This window comes from Callospermophilus lateralis, chromosome 14 (assembly GCF_048772815.1).
Source record: "Callospermophilus lateralis isolate mCalLat2 chromosome 14, mCalLat2.hap1, whole genome shotgun sequence".
Lineage (NCBI taxonomy): Eukaryota > Metazoa > Chordata > Mammalia > Rodentia > Sciuridae > Callospermophilus > Callospermophilus lateralis.
This window is the reverse complement of record NC_135318.1, coordinates 5,858,843-5,873,102: the sequence shown is the minus strand read 5'-3', so window position 1 is coordinate 5,873,102 and position 14,260 is coordinate 5,858,843. Positions and strand designations below refer to the sequence as shown.

The following is a 14,260-nucleotide window of genomic DNA, read 5'->3' as shown; positions in this document are numbered from 1 at the left end:
CAGGTAGAGAGATCGGCTGAGTAAAGACTTTTAAAAAGCTAGCTGCCTGGGAGTGGGTCCCAGCGGCCCTGACCTATCTCCAGCATCCCCAGCTGTGCTGGGCAGGCTGCTCTCCAGGCACCCACCCGGGAGCCCTCCTGGGCCCCGACACCACCCCAGGCTCCCCCGGCCTGCTCTGTTCCCAGTGCTCCGCTTCCTCTCTCAGCTGCCCTCCCCACTCGGAAGCCCCTCAGCCTGGAGACCCCCATGGCTGCAGCCACCACGCCCCCCTCTGTCCTCTCCCCTGAACGCCTGTTGGTTGGATGCTGGAGCTTGGGGATTAACCCCTGCCTTTCATGTTCCCTAGTAGTCTTTCCTTCAATCTAGTTTCTGAGAGATTTCTCCTGCTCCGACCCTCCTGGCTGGATTTTTAACTGTATGCTCTCTTACGTCAATGGTCTCCCTCTCCCATGCCGTCTTTAACACCCACCCCATCGTCTCTTTGGGTGTCTATGAAAAACCGAATGAAGTTTCTTTAACGTTTTCTTCTGCTCTTTGCGCTGCGCTCGTTCCTCCAAGTTCTTTTTCCTGTTGCTTTGTCTCTCCCTGTGGAGGCTGCTCTGGTGAGTGAAGGGGCTTCTCCAGGGAGGGGCAGGTTAGGCGTGCCGCGCTTTCACCAGGGGCCCCACTGTGTCAGCCACTATGGGGCCTCACCCTGGAACCAAGCAGTGTCTCTAGTCTATAACAGAAATCCTCTGCTCTTTCCTGACTCCAGAGTGAGCCGGCTCTGTGCATGTCAGCCAGGGCTGCAGTGAAGGCTGGCTGCTCAGCATGGGGGCTGCCTCCCTGTCCTGGGCAGGGGTGAAGGGTGATGAGTGTGACCCCAGAGATTTCAAATGCATCCAGTAAGAAACTTAAGCACAATGAGAAGTTTTCACTTTCTCCATTTCCAGAGTAAATATTTATAAGTGAAGACAGGGAGAGAGACTGAGAGCCTGAATGATCTTGCTCTTTGCCTTCCCATCATGAACTCACATGCTATGTCCCCTGGTTCCTGCCCTTCTAGTGCCAGAGGTGCAAACCCACCATCAGCCCCATCTCAAGACCATGAGCTATCTTTTCACTTGTCAGGAGCGTGCTGACAGGGAAGTGAACGCCCCACACAGAGAGTACTGCCAAGCTCTGGCCTGCCCTTCTGTGACCTTTCGGAGAAGCCAGGAAAGAGAAACAGGAAAGACATGCTGGGGTGACCCCCAGGGCCTGCTCCACTCGTGGAAGGAAACTCCAGGCAGGGTCACAGCAGCCCTCTTGGCTGCTACTGCTTCAGAATTCTGTTCCCACAGTGAGGACGGCACAGGGCTGCCAAGCTCAAGAAGGGCCCATTCACCCGGTTACCAAGCACCAGCCCGTATCTCCGCTTGCCCAAGACGGAGATGGCTGTTTCCAGTCCTGCTTCTTTAAGCTCTACGTATTGGAGCACAGAAGGTCTTTGAATATCCATGGCTTCTCTGTGCTCTGGTCACAGGTTGCTGTGCTGTGCAAGAGGGGTCTGAAACTCATTTATTAAATATTACCAGTTTGAATACCTGTTGGAATTATCAGAATCAGACTATTCCACACCGCTGAGAAACTATTAAAACCTGAAGTCAAAGGCCCTCAAGAAGACAAATGCCTTTACCCATTCTGTCCTGCCGCTGTGCACGTTTAAAAATGCCAAGGTGGGTTTAAAGACTTACTAGAGTAAAAACTACAATTTTAAACTTTATTCCAAATTGACCCCATGTGTCTAGAAAATATAATTCTTTCAGGTTCCACAGGAGTGATTTTTACCAAACAAACCCTGATTATCCCAAAGACGAACTGCAGGCATTTTACACGCCCATGGGGCACCGGCACAACTGACGACACTTACCAGGTTTTTGAAAAGCGCTGTCAGCTCCTTGGTAAACACGGAGAACTTCAGGAAGGCACTCCCTAAATCCGGGTCATCTCTGCACACGCAGTTGCCACCGAACTTCTCCAGAGCCTGGGTGTACTGCTCCTCGTTCTCCACGTGTGCTGCAAAGGCAGAGACGGTTAACACTCCATCCGCCCGCCGGCTTCCTCTCAGTCATGAAAGAAAGCGGACACATGAGCAGAATGAAGCTCAGAGAAAGGTCAAGTTACAAAACAGAAAGAAATGCTGTATCAACAGCAACCCATTGTGCTGGTGACAGGTCCCAAAGGGGGAGCTCAGCAGACAGCAAGGAAAAGTCCTGTCCAGGTCCAACAGTCTGAGGCACATCGGGTGAGACTGCCATGTTTCCACGACTCCAAGATTCCTCCTTGGCCCACAGGACAAGTCAATGGTCCCCAGACTCAGCCCTCTCCTAGAAGCCAGGTAAGAGATGCTGGCCACTCTCCAGCCTAAAGCTCAGGATGCCTCTTCAGAAGAGAAACACACTGTGGTCACTTCTTACCACAGGGACAGCAATGGCCCAGGCTAGGGCAGCAGAGGCCAGATGCCGCCTTGGGTCTTCTACGCACCCCACCCAGCCACCCCTTCTGCAGGATGCTCATGGGACTGGCCCTGGGCCTCAGTATCTAGCTTTGGCACCTCTCCTGTCCTTCCACGGACATGTTACATTGAAAGCTCTCTGTCGAGTGTGCCCACACAGGGGAAGCACTTAGAGGAGAGGGTCCAGCTGTATTCTTCTTGGGCCTGAATGTGAGGCCACACACATTTGGTGAGAAAAGCAAACCCTCAGCCACCTGCAGGCGTCTCCCTATCACAGGCCTCAAGGTAGCACCTTAAGGAATGGAAACCTGGACCCCAGGCCAGTCACCAGCCCACCGGTTCTCAATCCCTGCTGGACGTCAAGATCACTCACGGGTCTTTCCAGAAGCAGTGGTAGAGCTGGCAGATCAACATGGGAGAGTGATCTCCTCACGGAGGGTGTGGGAGTTTTCCAATGAAAGTGCAATAGAACCACTTTCATTTACACGACCCGAGTTCTGGGTTTTCATCATTCAATTAGAAATCCTACACAACCACCTCCCAGGCACGGTGGGCAGGAGGACGTGGCCTCTGTGCAGTGGCTCCCTCACTGAGGGACGGATCCTGAAGCCCCTCTGCAGCTCCTGAATCCTCCCTCAGGGAAAGAGAACCACCGTCAGCCAACACCAATGCCCAGGCCTTATAACGGGGGCCAACGAGGGGCCAGCTGCTTGTGGAGGACAGCAGCCTTAGACCCTGAGTCACTCCTGTGACCCACGAGTGGATCCCCCCAGGGAAGCACTGTGTCCTCGACTGCAGAGACCTCTGGGAGGATCCTAGGGTGGATCTAGCCAACACAGGAGAAAATTAACGTCGAAGTACAAGTCTCAATCCTAATAAAAAACATTTCACTGAAGGGCCTAGGAAGACTAGATACGTTAGACGCATTTCTGAGATTATATAAACAATCAAACATAGACAGAAGCACAGCTCCTAAAGCACATAGCATCAGAAAGCGGCCCTCAGAAGGTGCAGGCTCCAACTCTGTCTGCCAGTGAAGTCCGTGCCCGCGGGAAGTCCTGGGCGCTCTGCAGTCTACGCTATCAGCCACATGAAGGACAGGCCCCCTGTCCTTGAGATACGCACAGGCTGGGGTGAGAATCAAAGAGCAAGGCAAGGATGGTCAGCGCAGGTCCAGCAGCATGAACAACAGGAGAGCAGAGGCGGATGCCATTATAGGGAGCGCAAACTTCACATCCAATTTTTCCAAACTTCAAAAGGACCATATTCCTTCTACAACACTGATAGGAAATCAGGTCTCAAAGAGATCACTTATCCCGGGAAGTGACGCTGGAGAGTGGCAGAGACCCAAGTGTGCCTCACTCCTCGGCCACTCTTTCCTGCTCTGCCACACTGACAGTTGATTCACAGCTATGAATAGTTAATCTTGCCAAAAACCAAAGAACCCAATTTTTAGCTTTTTAAATTTCATTTCACAGATGGATCAATAATCTCTTCCATTTCTAACTCCAGAGCATGTGGTAAACTGAGAAGGGCAGGTCCTTTCAAACCACAGCCATTACCGTCACTATCTCAAAGTTGGTGGCCCAGACAGGGCAGTCCCCGTATGGTTTCAGCCCGGAGCTGGGGCCACAGCAGGCCGCGCTGTGCGGGAGAAGCAGAGTGCAACCCCACGCGGCTCCTTCCTTCCCGGGCTTGGGGCTCTGTGGGGTTCGCAGTGATGCCAACAGGGAGGTGGGCACTTCCTTCACAGTGCTGGTGCTGGCTGACGTGAGCCCAAGGGCACAGCAGGAAGAAGGTGAGGCCCACGGGGTCCTTGTGGTGCCCGTCTTCATGGCCGCTGCAGGTGGACCCCCAAGGGAAGGGACCGGCATAGAGGCCTGCTGGGTGGCTTTGGAGTCTTCTGTTGGGTTTACGGGTAATGCTAAGAGGTGGCTGGGATCAGCCTGGTTTTCTTATGGACCAAGTGGCACTCAGAGGTTATGCAACCTGCCCTAGATCAGAGTCCCCTCTCCAAGCACTGAGCAGACCATTCCCAGTCGCTGGTGACTATTGGGGGTCTTGCCCTCCCTACGCGGATGTCAGCCCACCCGCCACGAAGATGAAAAGACAAGTGTGGTTTCACGTTCCAGTTCCAAGAAACTGAGGCGCTTCCTGGGCCCCTCCTTCTGGGATCCTCAAGGGACTGCCTGGAGTAGGTCAAGTATCTTCTTTTTTAAAAAACTACTTCCCTTACAAATCTTCAGAACAATGTGTGAAAGCCCAGCAACCCCGAGGTGCTCAGCGAGCATTCGGCTTGTTGCTGTCCTCACTGTCCATCAGCGTCTCACAGACTCGCACTGGGAGCTCTGGGACCCCTGCAACCACTACTTTCTGATGCTCCCACAGCCACAGCTTAGATGAGTGGGAATGCATCATGCGGGTCTAATTGGGGTTTTTACCCACACTTTTCACCCCACAAACAGATTTAAAGTGTCTCACAGATGCTGTCAGTTCTGTGTCTGTCTTTTTGGGACACCCAGCCTGGTGCCCACTGTAGGAACAGCAAACCTCCCGCAAGTAGGTTCACCGACCCGCCAACCACTCCACATTGCTGGTGTGGTCCCTACCAGCTGGAGATTTTCCTACCAGAGAACAGAAAGTAGTTGAGTGTCTCTCTTTTGCCCAAAACAAACTTAAAATAGGAACCCAAAATAAACAGCTTGGGAATAAAGTTTCTGGAAAGATTCCAAACTGGGTCTATCAGCTTTTATTTACAGAGCTATGAAAGCTGTTCTCCTAAGAAGGGCTTGCGCTCTCACCTCCCCCTGGTTCAAGTGCATCTTAAGCTCCGGTTCTTATTAATGATCAGTGCCAAGAAGCACTCATTTGGGAAGGACTCGGGGAAATCAGAATCTGAGCCACAGAGAACAAGCCACGACGAGATGAGACCCTGTCTTCGGTTCCATTCCAATACGTCCCTATCCTCCACACCACACAGCCAGAGACCCGCTGGTCCATTCAAAGGATGAGCTCAGAGACTCCCACCTGGAAACTGCCTATGAAGACAGCAAGTTTGTGCTCATGCTGAGTTCAGAAGTGGGGATTAGGTTTTGCTTTTAGGTATGCATTAGGTATGCTTTTAAGTTTACTTGACTGTTATTTTAAGAAATGGATATCAAGGAGCAGGCCTAGTGTATATGGTTTAAGCAAAAACTGTCAGGATGAAAGGCAGCCCTTCCCCCTCCTCTACGGGCCACATTCACACACACCTCTGACCCGTCAAGGTGTCCCAGAGCACAGGGAGGAAGCAAGCCGTCAGCATGGAGCTGCCAGAAACGTGCGTGGCAGGGTCCCCCACAGCCAACTTGACCCCACGACTTCCACATTCACCTTGAACTTTTCACCTGTTCCTCTGAGCCCAACCACAGGGTGACACTGTGTAGGGTGAGACCCGGGGACAAGCATGCTCTTTGGAGCTGAGATGAACACCCAGTAGAGACGTCAGTGCGTGCACCAGTCACCTGCAGTGTGCCAGGCGATGCACTGGGTACTGAGGACTCACATGCCACAAAGGGGACATTTGGGCTGAGGTTCCAAGGACAGGTAGGAGTTGCCAAATAGAGAAGCAACAGAGACAGAAACAGGAAAGTGCCAAACTCAGGGGAACACCAGGAGGTTCAGGGCCGTCGACCTGCCTCTTTCAAAGCCCCTAGCTGCAGCCAGCAAGAGACTCTCAAACCCTCACGGGGCAGCACAGATCTCTTGTCCCCACCACCATCCATGCCTCCTGCTGGGTACTTTCAGTCTAGAGATGCTGAAAGGTGACCTACCCAGAGTCCTCTCTACAGACAATCAAGCCAAAGCTCAGAGAAGGTGGCAAGTGCACCCAGGTCACACAGCTGGTTTGCAGTAAAGCTGGAACAGAACATGGATTTCCCAACTCTGGTTCCTGACTATCCACACCTGGGGCGTTTCTGCATTTGCCTATCGCATTGTCACTATCCATGGCTCGAGGCTAAGACAAATGTTACAGCCGTCCAGGGAAGCACATGTGCTATCAGCCTGAACACCAAGTGCTATAACCTGCAGGAAAGCAAAAGGGGTGGGCATGCACCCCAGCCCTGTTGGCCACCTGGCCCTGTCCCCAGTGTTCTCCCCGGGGTCCCGCCAACCCATCTCCAGGTCAGACAACCAGCCACCTGGGGTCCAGAGGGCAGAAAGCATCCCAGGCAGGTCTCGAAGGCAGCATTCAGAGACTAAGCTCTCCATGGTAGCAGCGCCAAACCCCAGACGACGTGACAATTAACATTCACAGTGCACCACATGTACACAGGGGGCTCTGCACGGCTCAAGGTAAAGGAACTCATAACCCTCCAGCCGGGGGCCCTGCACATCACTGGTTTCAGGGCTGGCCTGTGGCACACGATCGTGGGAAAGCAAGTTCTTACAGTCCAAGATAAACCCATTTCCTAACAGGGTCTCTTCTCCTGGATGTCCCCTGGGAGAAAGCCATTTCCAGACTTCATTTCTGCAGTCATGCCAGAAAAAAAGTCTCCCAGCTCACAACATGGAGATCTGTACTAAGAATCTTAACTACAGTCGTGCCACTGGATAGACCCCCTCCAGAAACCCACCCTAAAGGAGTAATCAAGGTGGTCAGAGATGTGTATACAGAACCACTTACAAAGAGCAAAAATGGAAAATGGAAAAAGCTCCAACAATGTGCTGATGGCTAACGGAACAGTCTAGCCACAAGATGGAATATTATGTCAGCTTTTAAAATCGCGATATGGTCAGCCCAGAATGCCAAGTTTTAAAAAGGCAGGATCCAGGGCTGGGTTGTGGCTCAGCAGCAGAGTGCTTGCCTAGCACACATGAAGCACGGGTTCGATCCTCAGCACCACACAGAAATAATTAAATAAAATAAATGTAATAATGTTTCCATCTACAACTTAAAAAAATACAAAAGGCAGGATACAGAATCAGACATTCAGTCTCAATTTTGTAAAGTATATAGAAGAGGCTGAAAACCATTCACCAAAATGCTCACAGTGGTGGTAAAATGGCAGCCATTACCTGCCAGCATGGGTCAGGTGCAATCTGGGAGGTGGGTGCTTACAGAAGAGGAAACAGACTCTGGGAGACAATCATCAGCCCAGGGCCATGCAGCTCAAGGTGGGCCCAGACCAGGCTCACCCGCGCCTCTCCTGGTCAAACAGGAAGTGAGATGTGGCCATGGCGGATGAGACTTTGTTCCAATGCTTCCCTGAATTTTCTAAACTAAGCTTATAGTATCTTTATAGTCAGAAGTTAACATAAAGAAGTCATTGTCACCTGCAATGGCTAGATCATGTTAGTTCTCTGCCTGAGAACACTGCAATCTGTCTCTCCCCACCAAAGCCGCTCCAAGATGAGCTCACGCGAGCAAGGAACACAGGAAGGACCCAAAGCCTGTCTGGGGAAGCAGAAGCACCCAACTGCAGGGCTCCCAGGGGCAGTCCCTGGCAGTCCCACACTGTCATGGCCTCAGCACCTGCCATGTTCTTCCCTCCTCTAACACCCCAAGCTCTGTCCACTCCAAAATGACATTGAAAAGCCACTCCATGAAGACTTTCCTAGGACATCCCCTTTGACCTCGAGTCCTCAGGAAACTGCCAGTCCTGGGCGGCTGCCAGAGGATCTACCTTGCCCAGCTATGCCCAACACAGGCAGCTAGCAGTGGAGCCACTGAGGTCGGGGTGAGGACTGACTCTTGCCTATGACCACTGCACACTCTTTTAGGTCCTGTCCTGTCAGGGACAGTTACAGTCAGTAGCAATAGGTTAACACCACCCCAGTTCCCTTTCTAGGTCTCTGGCTTCTTGCAGGGGCACATTCAGAAGCCAAGTAAGAGGAGACCAGCTGAATGAACTACTGTGACTTTTTAACGCTGTGCCTTCTGTTTCTAGGTTATAGGCTCAGAGCACGGCAAACACCAACATTCCCGTGTATTCCCACTGTGTTCCCTAAGCACCCATTCTACTAAAGGACAAAGTCTGATCATGTGGAAAACCCATCACCAGCCAGCCCAGTGAATACAAAGGTTCCTACAGCAGAGCCCTGCACTCAAGGAGGGAGCCCGGACAGAGACTGAATCCACTGAGTCTGTGCAAGGACACAGAGGCTACAACCAGAATGATACTCTGTAATGTGTGGCACTGGGGTGGCCAGACCCTGGGGAGAGGTGGTGGCCAGCAGGCTCAGGCAGGGCCAGGTGATGAAGGACTCCATCCAGGTAAAGGGGAGCCCCTGAGAGGTTTAAAGGGCTATGAATTTGCATTTAAAAGCTGGACTTGGAGGCGACACAGATGAGCAAAGCCTGGAATCTGCCCACAACTTCACAAGACAAACAGGAAAAAACAACCCACTGTGCACCAACGCACATGGCAGGAACGCACCCCTGCACCAGGAAGGCGGCGAATCCCCCGGCTGGGGAAGGGCGGGTTCTGAGCTTCCTCCCTCTGGGCCCACTGCAGGATGAGAGGACGCTGTGCCTGATAGGCCAGGCTCTCCTCACCCAGGGCTGTGCATCGGGGGCACCCAGAGACCAAATGGGAAGCAGACGGCTCTCCTTGGGCCTACAAGCCCCAGCGGCTGGTGTTCAAACCACCTTTGCTTGAAGGAGACCCCAAGTGATCAGGAACTGTATCCAGCGATGGAAGCCCTTTGCTGGGAAAGAGCTGGTGCTGGCCAAGGAACGGGCTCAGCCAGGCCGGAGCAGCTCCCGTCTCCCCTTGTTTGCACTTCACCCCCCTGGGAGACGATTCCCATTCCTGCCAGCCCTCAGCATGGCACAGACGCAGCGAGACACCCCTCCCTGGTGTGACGAGGCCTTCTTATCTCTAAGGCCTCCTGTCACAGCCAGCACCACCTCACAGAGAGCTCATCTTCCACCCTAGGATGCCTCCACTGGGCTTCACAGATGAAGAAACAGGCCACGGCTACCTGGTGCGCGACCAGGCTGGTGTTTCCAGGAGGCAAACAACCCACCGGGTGACAGTGCCCACCTGGGCAGCATGGCGGTTTGGCCCCACTGCTGGTTCTTTCCCCTTCTGGCTTTCACAGCAGGATGTTCTGATGGTCTCTCCAGGTAGCCCTGGGCATACCATTTCTGAAAGACATGTCCATGTGCCCAATGTGCCAAGGGAGATGCCCATGCCTAGGTGAGCCTCAGCCTCCTACCAGAGCAAGATGGCACCTCGTGTGACTCACTGATACTCAGACTGTAAGTCACAGCCTCCAGATTTGCCAGCCTTCCATGACTAACAGGCTGCTCACTGCTCATGGGAGTCCCCAAGTCACCCACCCAATTCCAGTCACCGTTCTTCACCAGCTGAGACGGCGACATGCTCAGAGGCTCAAACTGGAGACATTACCCAGGCCACTGGGCCCACGTCTTCACCTCCTTCTCCAGCTTCCTCACAGACAGGGGCCATCAACTCACGGAGGGGACCTTACAATGACCAGCTTGCCTCTGAGGCCGCTCACCCAGTTCCCTTCTCCCTCCTAACTGGGCCAGCTCGGCCTCGTGAAACTGCTCCCTACAGAGGCACAAGTGACGCGTCTGCCTTCTCCACCCCAGAGAAAGGCCCTCAAACACACCCTTCAAAAACCCCGATCCTAGGTCCTTCAGACATCCCTTCTAGGACGAGGCTCTTTGGATCTTCCTAAAATGCTGCTGTTACACTCAACGGGGACATTGTCTTCTAGGTGCTGCTGAGGTCCTCTGTGACTTGCCTTCGGCACGTGTCCTGAACCAGCTCACACTGAACTTGTGATCAGTCAGAACCACTGGGCATTTTTCCAGAAGATGACATCCAGGATGCTCCCGCAGCCCCTGCTCGGCTTCTCTCAGTGTGTAGCCTCTTCCCCTGCTGCCGTGTGCCAGGCTGAGCATGCAGAGCTCACGAGGCAAGCTGGGACACTCACCCGGCTCAGAACCCCAGCTGCTGCCTGCTAGCGTGTGACCTGGGCCAGTGGGTCCGCTGCCCCAGTTACCTCGCCTGAACCTAACACACCGCACGGGGTTAAATCCGTGTATTCCTTGAGCATGAATACTCCTCATTACCATCATCATTATTATTCTACCATCAAGCTCATGAATGTCAATATGGATACACTTTCTTCATTGTCATAATCTCCTACTTCTTTTTATCACAGAAACATGTACATAATTTTATCTTCTGAATTTTATTGCCTGGAGATTTCTCATAAGCATTTTTCCTCACGTTGCTTCATGACCCTAATCCCTAAGGGCTAGACCCTAGCCGGGTCAGCTTCTCTCTGCCATCAGCGAGGCAACGTGGACATCTCTGTGCAGACAGCCCTCCATATGGAGAGGTTTGCTGTTCTTCATGTACACTACCAACTGCTTTCCAAAAAACTCTGTGCCACGTCGAAGTAACAGAATACCCATGTCACCAACTCCTTGCCAAATGCTAAAGATTACTATGATTCAGTTAGTTTCTCATGCAACAGGTAGAAAATCATGCCAGATACGGCACCTTCTTAATGTACAATAAAACTTAGTTTCCCACATTTCTTTTGAGCTAGCCTCCTCTCGTCATAGGATACATGTAACAGAAACAGTTCTCTGGGTTAATTCTAGGCTGACTTTATTACTAGGTTCTAATCAGCATTGCAAATAAAAGAAACACCAAGTTGTGAACTCTGATTTTCTTCTCTGGTGAAGACGGCAAGAGCTTTAGGAAAATTAACATTTCCTTCTTTGTACTTTTCATTTCAAGATATGATGATTTCTCTCCGACATCCAGAATGAGTGAGGAGAGGACCTCCCTCTCCATAGGAACACAGCGCCAAGGTGTCAAGAGAGTCAATCTGGAGAAGTGAAAATGAAAATCTTTCACTGCTTCCTCCCTGACAAAGATGAATTTTTTACCCACTGATGTGTCAAACACAAATGAAAAATGTTACCTTCAACTTCCCAGCAGGGAAAAAACACCGTGGGCTGAAACAGAGCTTGGAAAATATAGACTAATAAGAGTTTTTAAATAAACATGTACTGGATTTTTTTTTTAAGAGGTCAGACAGCAGTCCACTGAGCAAGGAAAACTATCATCGCAGAAACCTTTCTCAACAAATTATAAATCTGCTTTTGCAAACCCGTCCCTAAGATGTTCCAGAAAATATACCTGACAAGTTGTCATCTCTGTAACTGGGAGCAAATCTAGTGACTTGCTATTGCATAAGAAAACTGCTGCTGAGTACGTACATGTGACACCCTGATACTCTTGGACCCAGCGCAAGGTTTAAGGCGTGAGGGGGGCTTCCCAGGGCAGCATTCTCCAAGACCAGCTCCGTCCCTGCCACTGTTCCACTGGCAAATACTCAGACTCCATCCCCAACAGGCTGAACCAGAAACTCCGTGAGTGGGGTCCAGCCATGGTGGTTTAACAAGACCCCCAGGGGGATTCTACTCCAGAGTTCTAGAAACTGCTTTAAGGCAGGGATTGGCACACTTTTTTCCTAAAAAGCCAGAAAATAAATATCCAAGGCTTTACAGGCTGAGGCAATGCTGAGGCTACTGTTTCAGTACTTGGTAAGATGGTAAAAACACTCTGAGCTCATAGGTCATGAGCACACAGGTGGCTGGTCAGTGTGCCCACCCCAGGTCCAAGGCATCTCAAAACTCCCTTCTACACAAATGTACAGAAATCCTCGCCTAGCAGAGGGTCTGCTCCAACACACACTGCCCACATCTAAAATCACCAGATTACCTCTCCTACTCCACAAACCCCGACTAAGAACCTTCAGCACAGACAGGAAACGTGAGACTGAGAGTTCAACGGGCAGCCACCATGCATTGGCCTGCCCCTGTGCCAGCCACTGGGGGGACACGGGGAGTCTATGTGCAGCTTCCACCCCCACCATGTGTCCAGGTAGGGACCTTTGCTTTTTCACGTTCTCTCAGGTAGACCTATTAGTTCTAGCGACCAGTATAACAATCCCACTTTACGTACAAGGAAACTGAGGCTCAGAAAGACGAAACCATTTCCCAGTGCTGCAGACCTCGTGAGAGGCACTGCTAACTTTTAATCCAGGGTTCTGGGATCCTAATTCTACGAGCCCTTCATCACAAACCACACTGCCTCCCGGAAGTGGTCCTTGACCTCAAGGCCCTGCAGTTACTCAAGGAACGAAGATCAACTGAGATGCAAAACTACTAGAAAACAGCAAAAAGCAGTATTTAGTGTTACTCTACCTGCATGTTAGGAACCCTTTATTTGGGGGCCAAATAGAAGAGTCAACAGTGATGCAACCTCAGAGTAATGTCCCATCCCCCACAAGGGTGTCCCCATTGTGGTCAATGGGAACTGAATATGCTGACTAGCCACCAAAGGGGAACTGAGACTGCACATGGAATTAAAGCTGCTAATCAAGTGGATTTAATGGTGAGATTATCCTGATTATCTGCGGGAGGCCCTGTGTGATCGGTACTTAAATGTCAAAGGAGGAGACAGGAAGAGTCAGTGATCACCATGGGACTGAACTGTGCCTCCCCAAATTCAAATACTGAAGCTCAGACCCATACTGTGATGCTCTCTGGAGATGGGGCCATTGGAAGTCATCATGGGGCCTTCACGACGGGGTTTGTGCCCTTCGGAGAACAAAGGACAGGGAGCTTGCTTCCTCTCTCTCTCTCTCTCTCTCTGCCCTGAAGGACACAGCATGAAGGCAGCTGTCTGCAGCCAGGAGAACCCCCCCAGAACCCGAATACGGGGACACTCGGATCAGGGACTTCCAGCCTCCAGAACTGTGAGAAAGAAAGTAACTCTACTGCGTAAGTCATGGGCCACAGTGTTTGTTATGGACACCCGAGCAGACGGTGAAGTGTGGGGAAGACTCCATCTGCTGGCTTTGTGGATGGAAGGAGGCCAAGAACCGAGGACTGCAGGTGGACTCTAGAAGCTGGGCAAGTCAAAGAAACAGACTCTCCCCGAGAGAGGCCAGGAAGGAACCCTGACGATGGCTTGATGTGGTCCAGAGAGATCCATGTCACAGTCCTCACCTGCAGATCTGAAAGATAAATTTGTGCCACTTTGAGCCACTTAAGAGAGTCCAAGAAGGCTAGCTCTTTATCGAGTCTTAGCTAGCCAGGTGTGGAGGGACTGGCAAGTCCCACCCAGGTGACTGGGGCAGGGGAGAGTGTTTACAGCCCAGGGTGCGGCGTGCAGAAGCGTCAGGCTCCCCAAGGCTGGAGAGCAGACACCTCGGGTGGAGTGAGAGGTCAGATGGGGCCATCTCAGGACAAATCGGGACACCCCAATCTCACAGTAATGAAGCAACAGGAGACTGGAAAGGGTGAAGGGCAGTACGAGGTACAAATGCTGAATTACATTTTCACTGTCTCTCGCACACAGAGCAAGTGTTCTTCTTAGACAGTCGTCCTGGGAGGCTGAGCACCAACGCTCTGAGTACCGCAGGGAGCTCCTGGGGAGCTGCTGGCCTTGAGCAGAGCCGGTCCAGCTGAACGGCACCCCCAGCCAGGGCAGTCAGCGGCTTAATCCCTCGCTGAATGTGTCTGACTGACTTCTGATGTCTAGTTCTAAAACAATTTAATCTACCCTTAGATTCCTCTGCTAAATATATTCAAAAGAATGTGCTACAAAAAGCAGTTTCAGAGAAGGGTTCCAAAAGTGCCGTGAATGATGTCAGCAACATCATAGGCAAAGTATAGAGTTTCCTCAGGTGACTTTCTGAAGTAGACAACACGTGTTCTGAAATAAAGGTTTCAGGACCAGC

General features: G+C 51.7%; 1 protein-coding gene across 4 annotated transcripts in view; it reads right to left on the bottom strand.

Annotated features, from left to right (window-relative positions):
- Asap2 (ArfGAP with SH3 domain, ankyrin repeat and PH domain 2) overlaps nt 1-14,260 on the bottom strand; it is a 154,584-nt gene that overhangs the window by 84,281 nt on the left and 56,043 nt on the right. For all 4 annotated transcript variants that reach the window (XM_076834020.2, XM_076834026.2, XM_076834022.2 and 1 more), the window contains exon 3: nt 1,892-2,037. In XM_076834020.2, the coding sequence (XP_076690135.2) occupies nt 1,892-2,037 (146 nt within the window). The remainder of the gene's footprint in view (nt 1-1,891; nt 2,038-14,260) is intronic.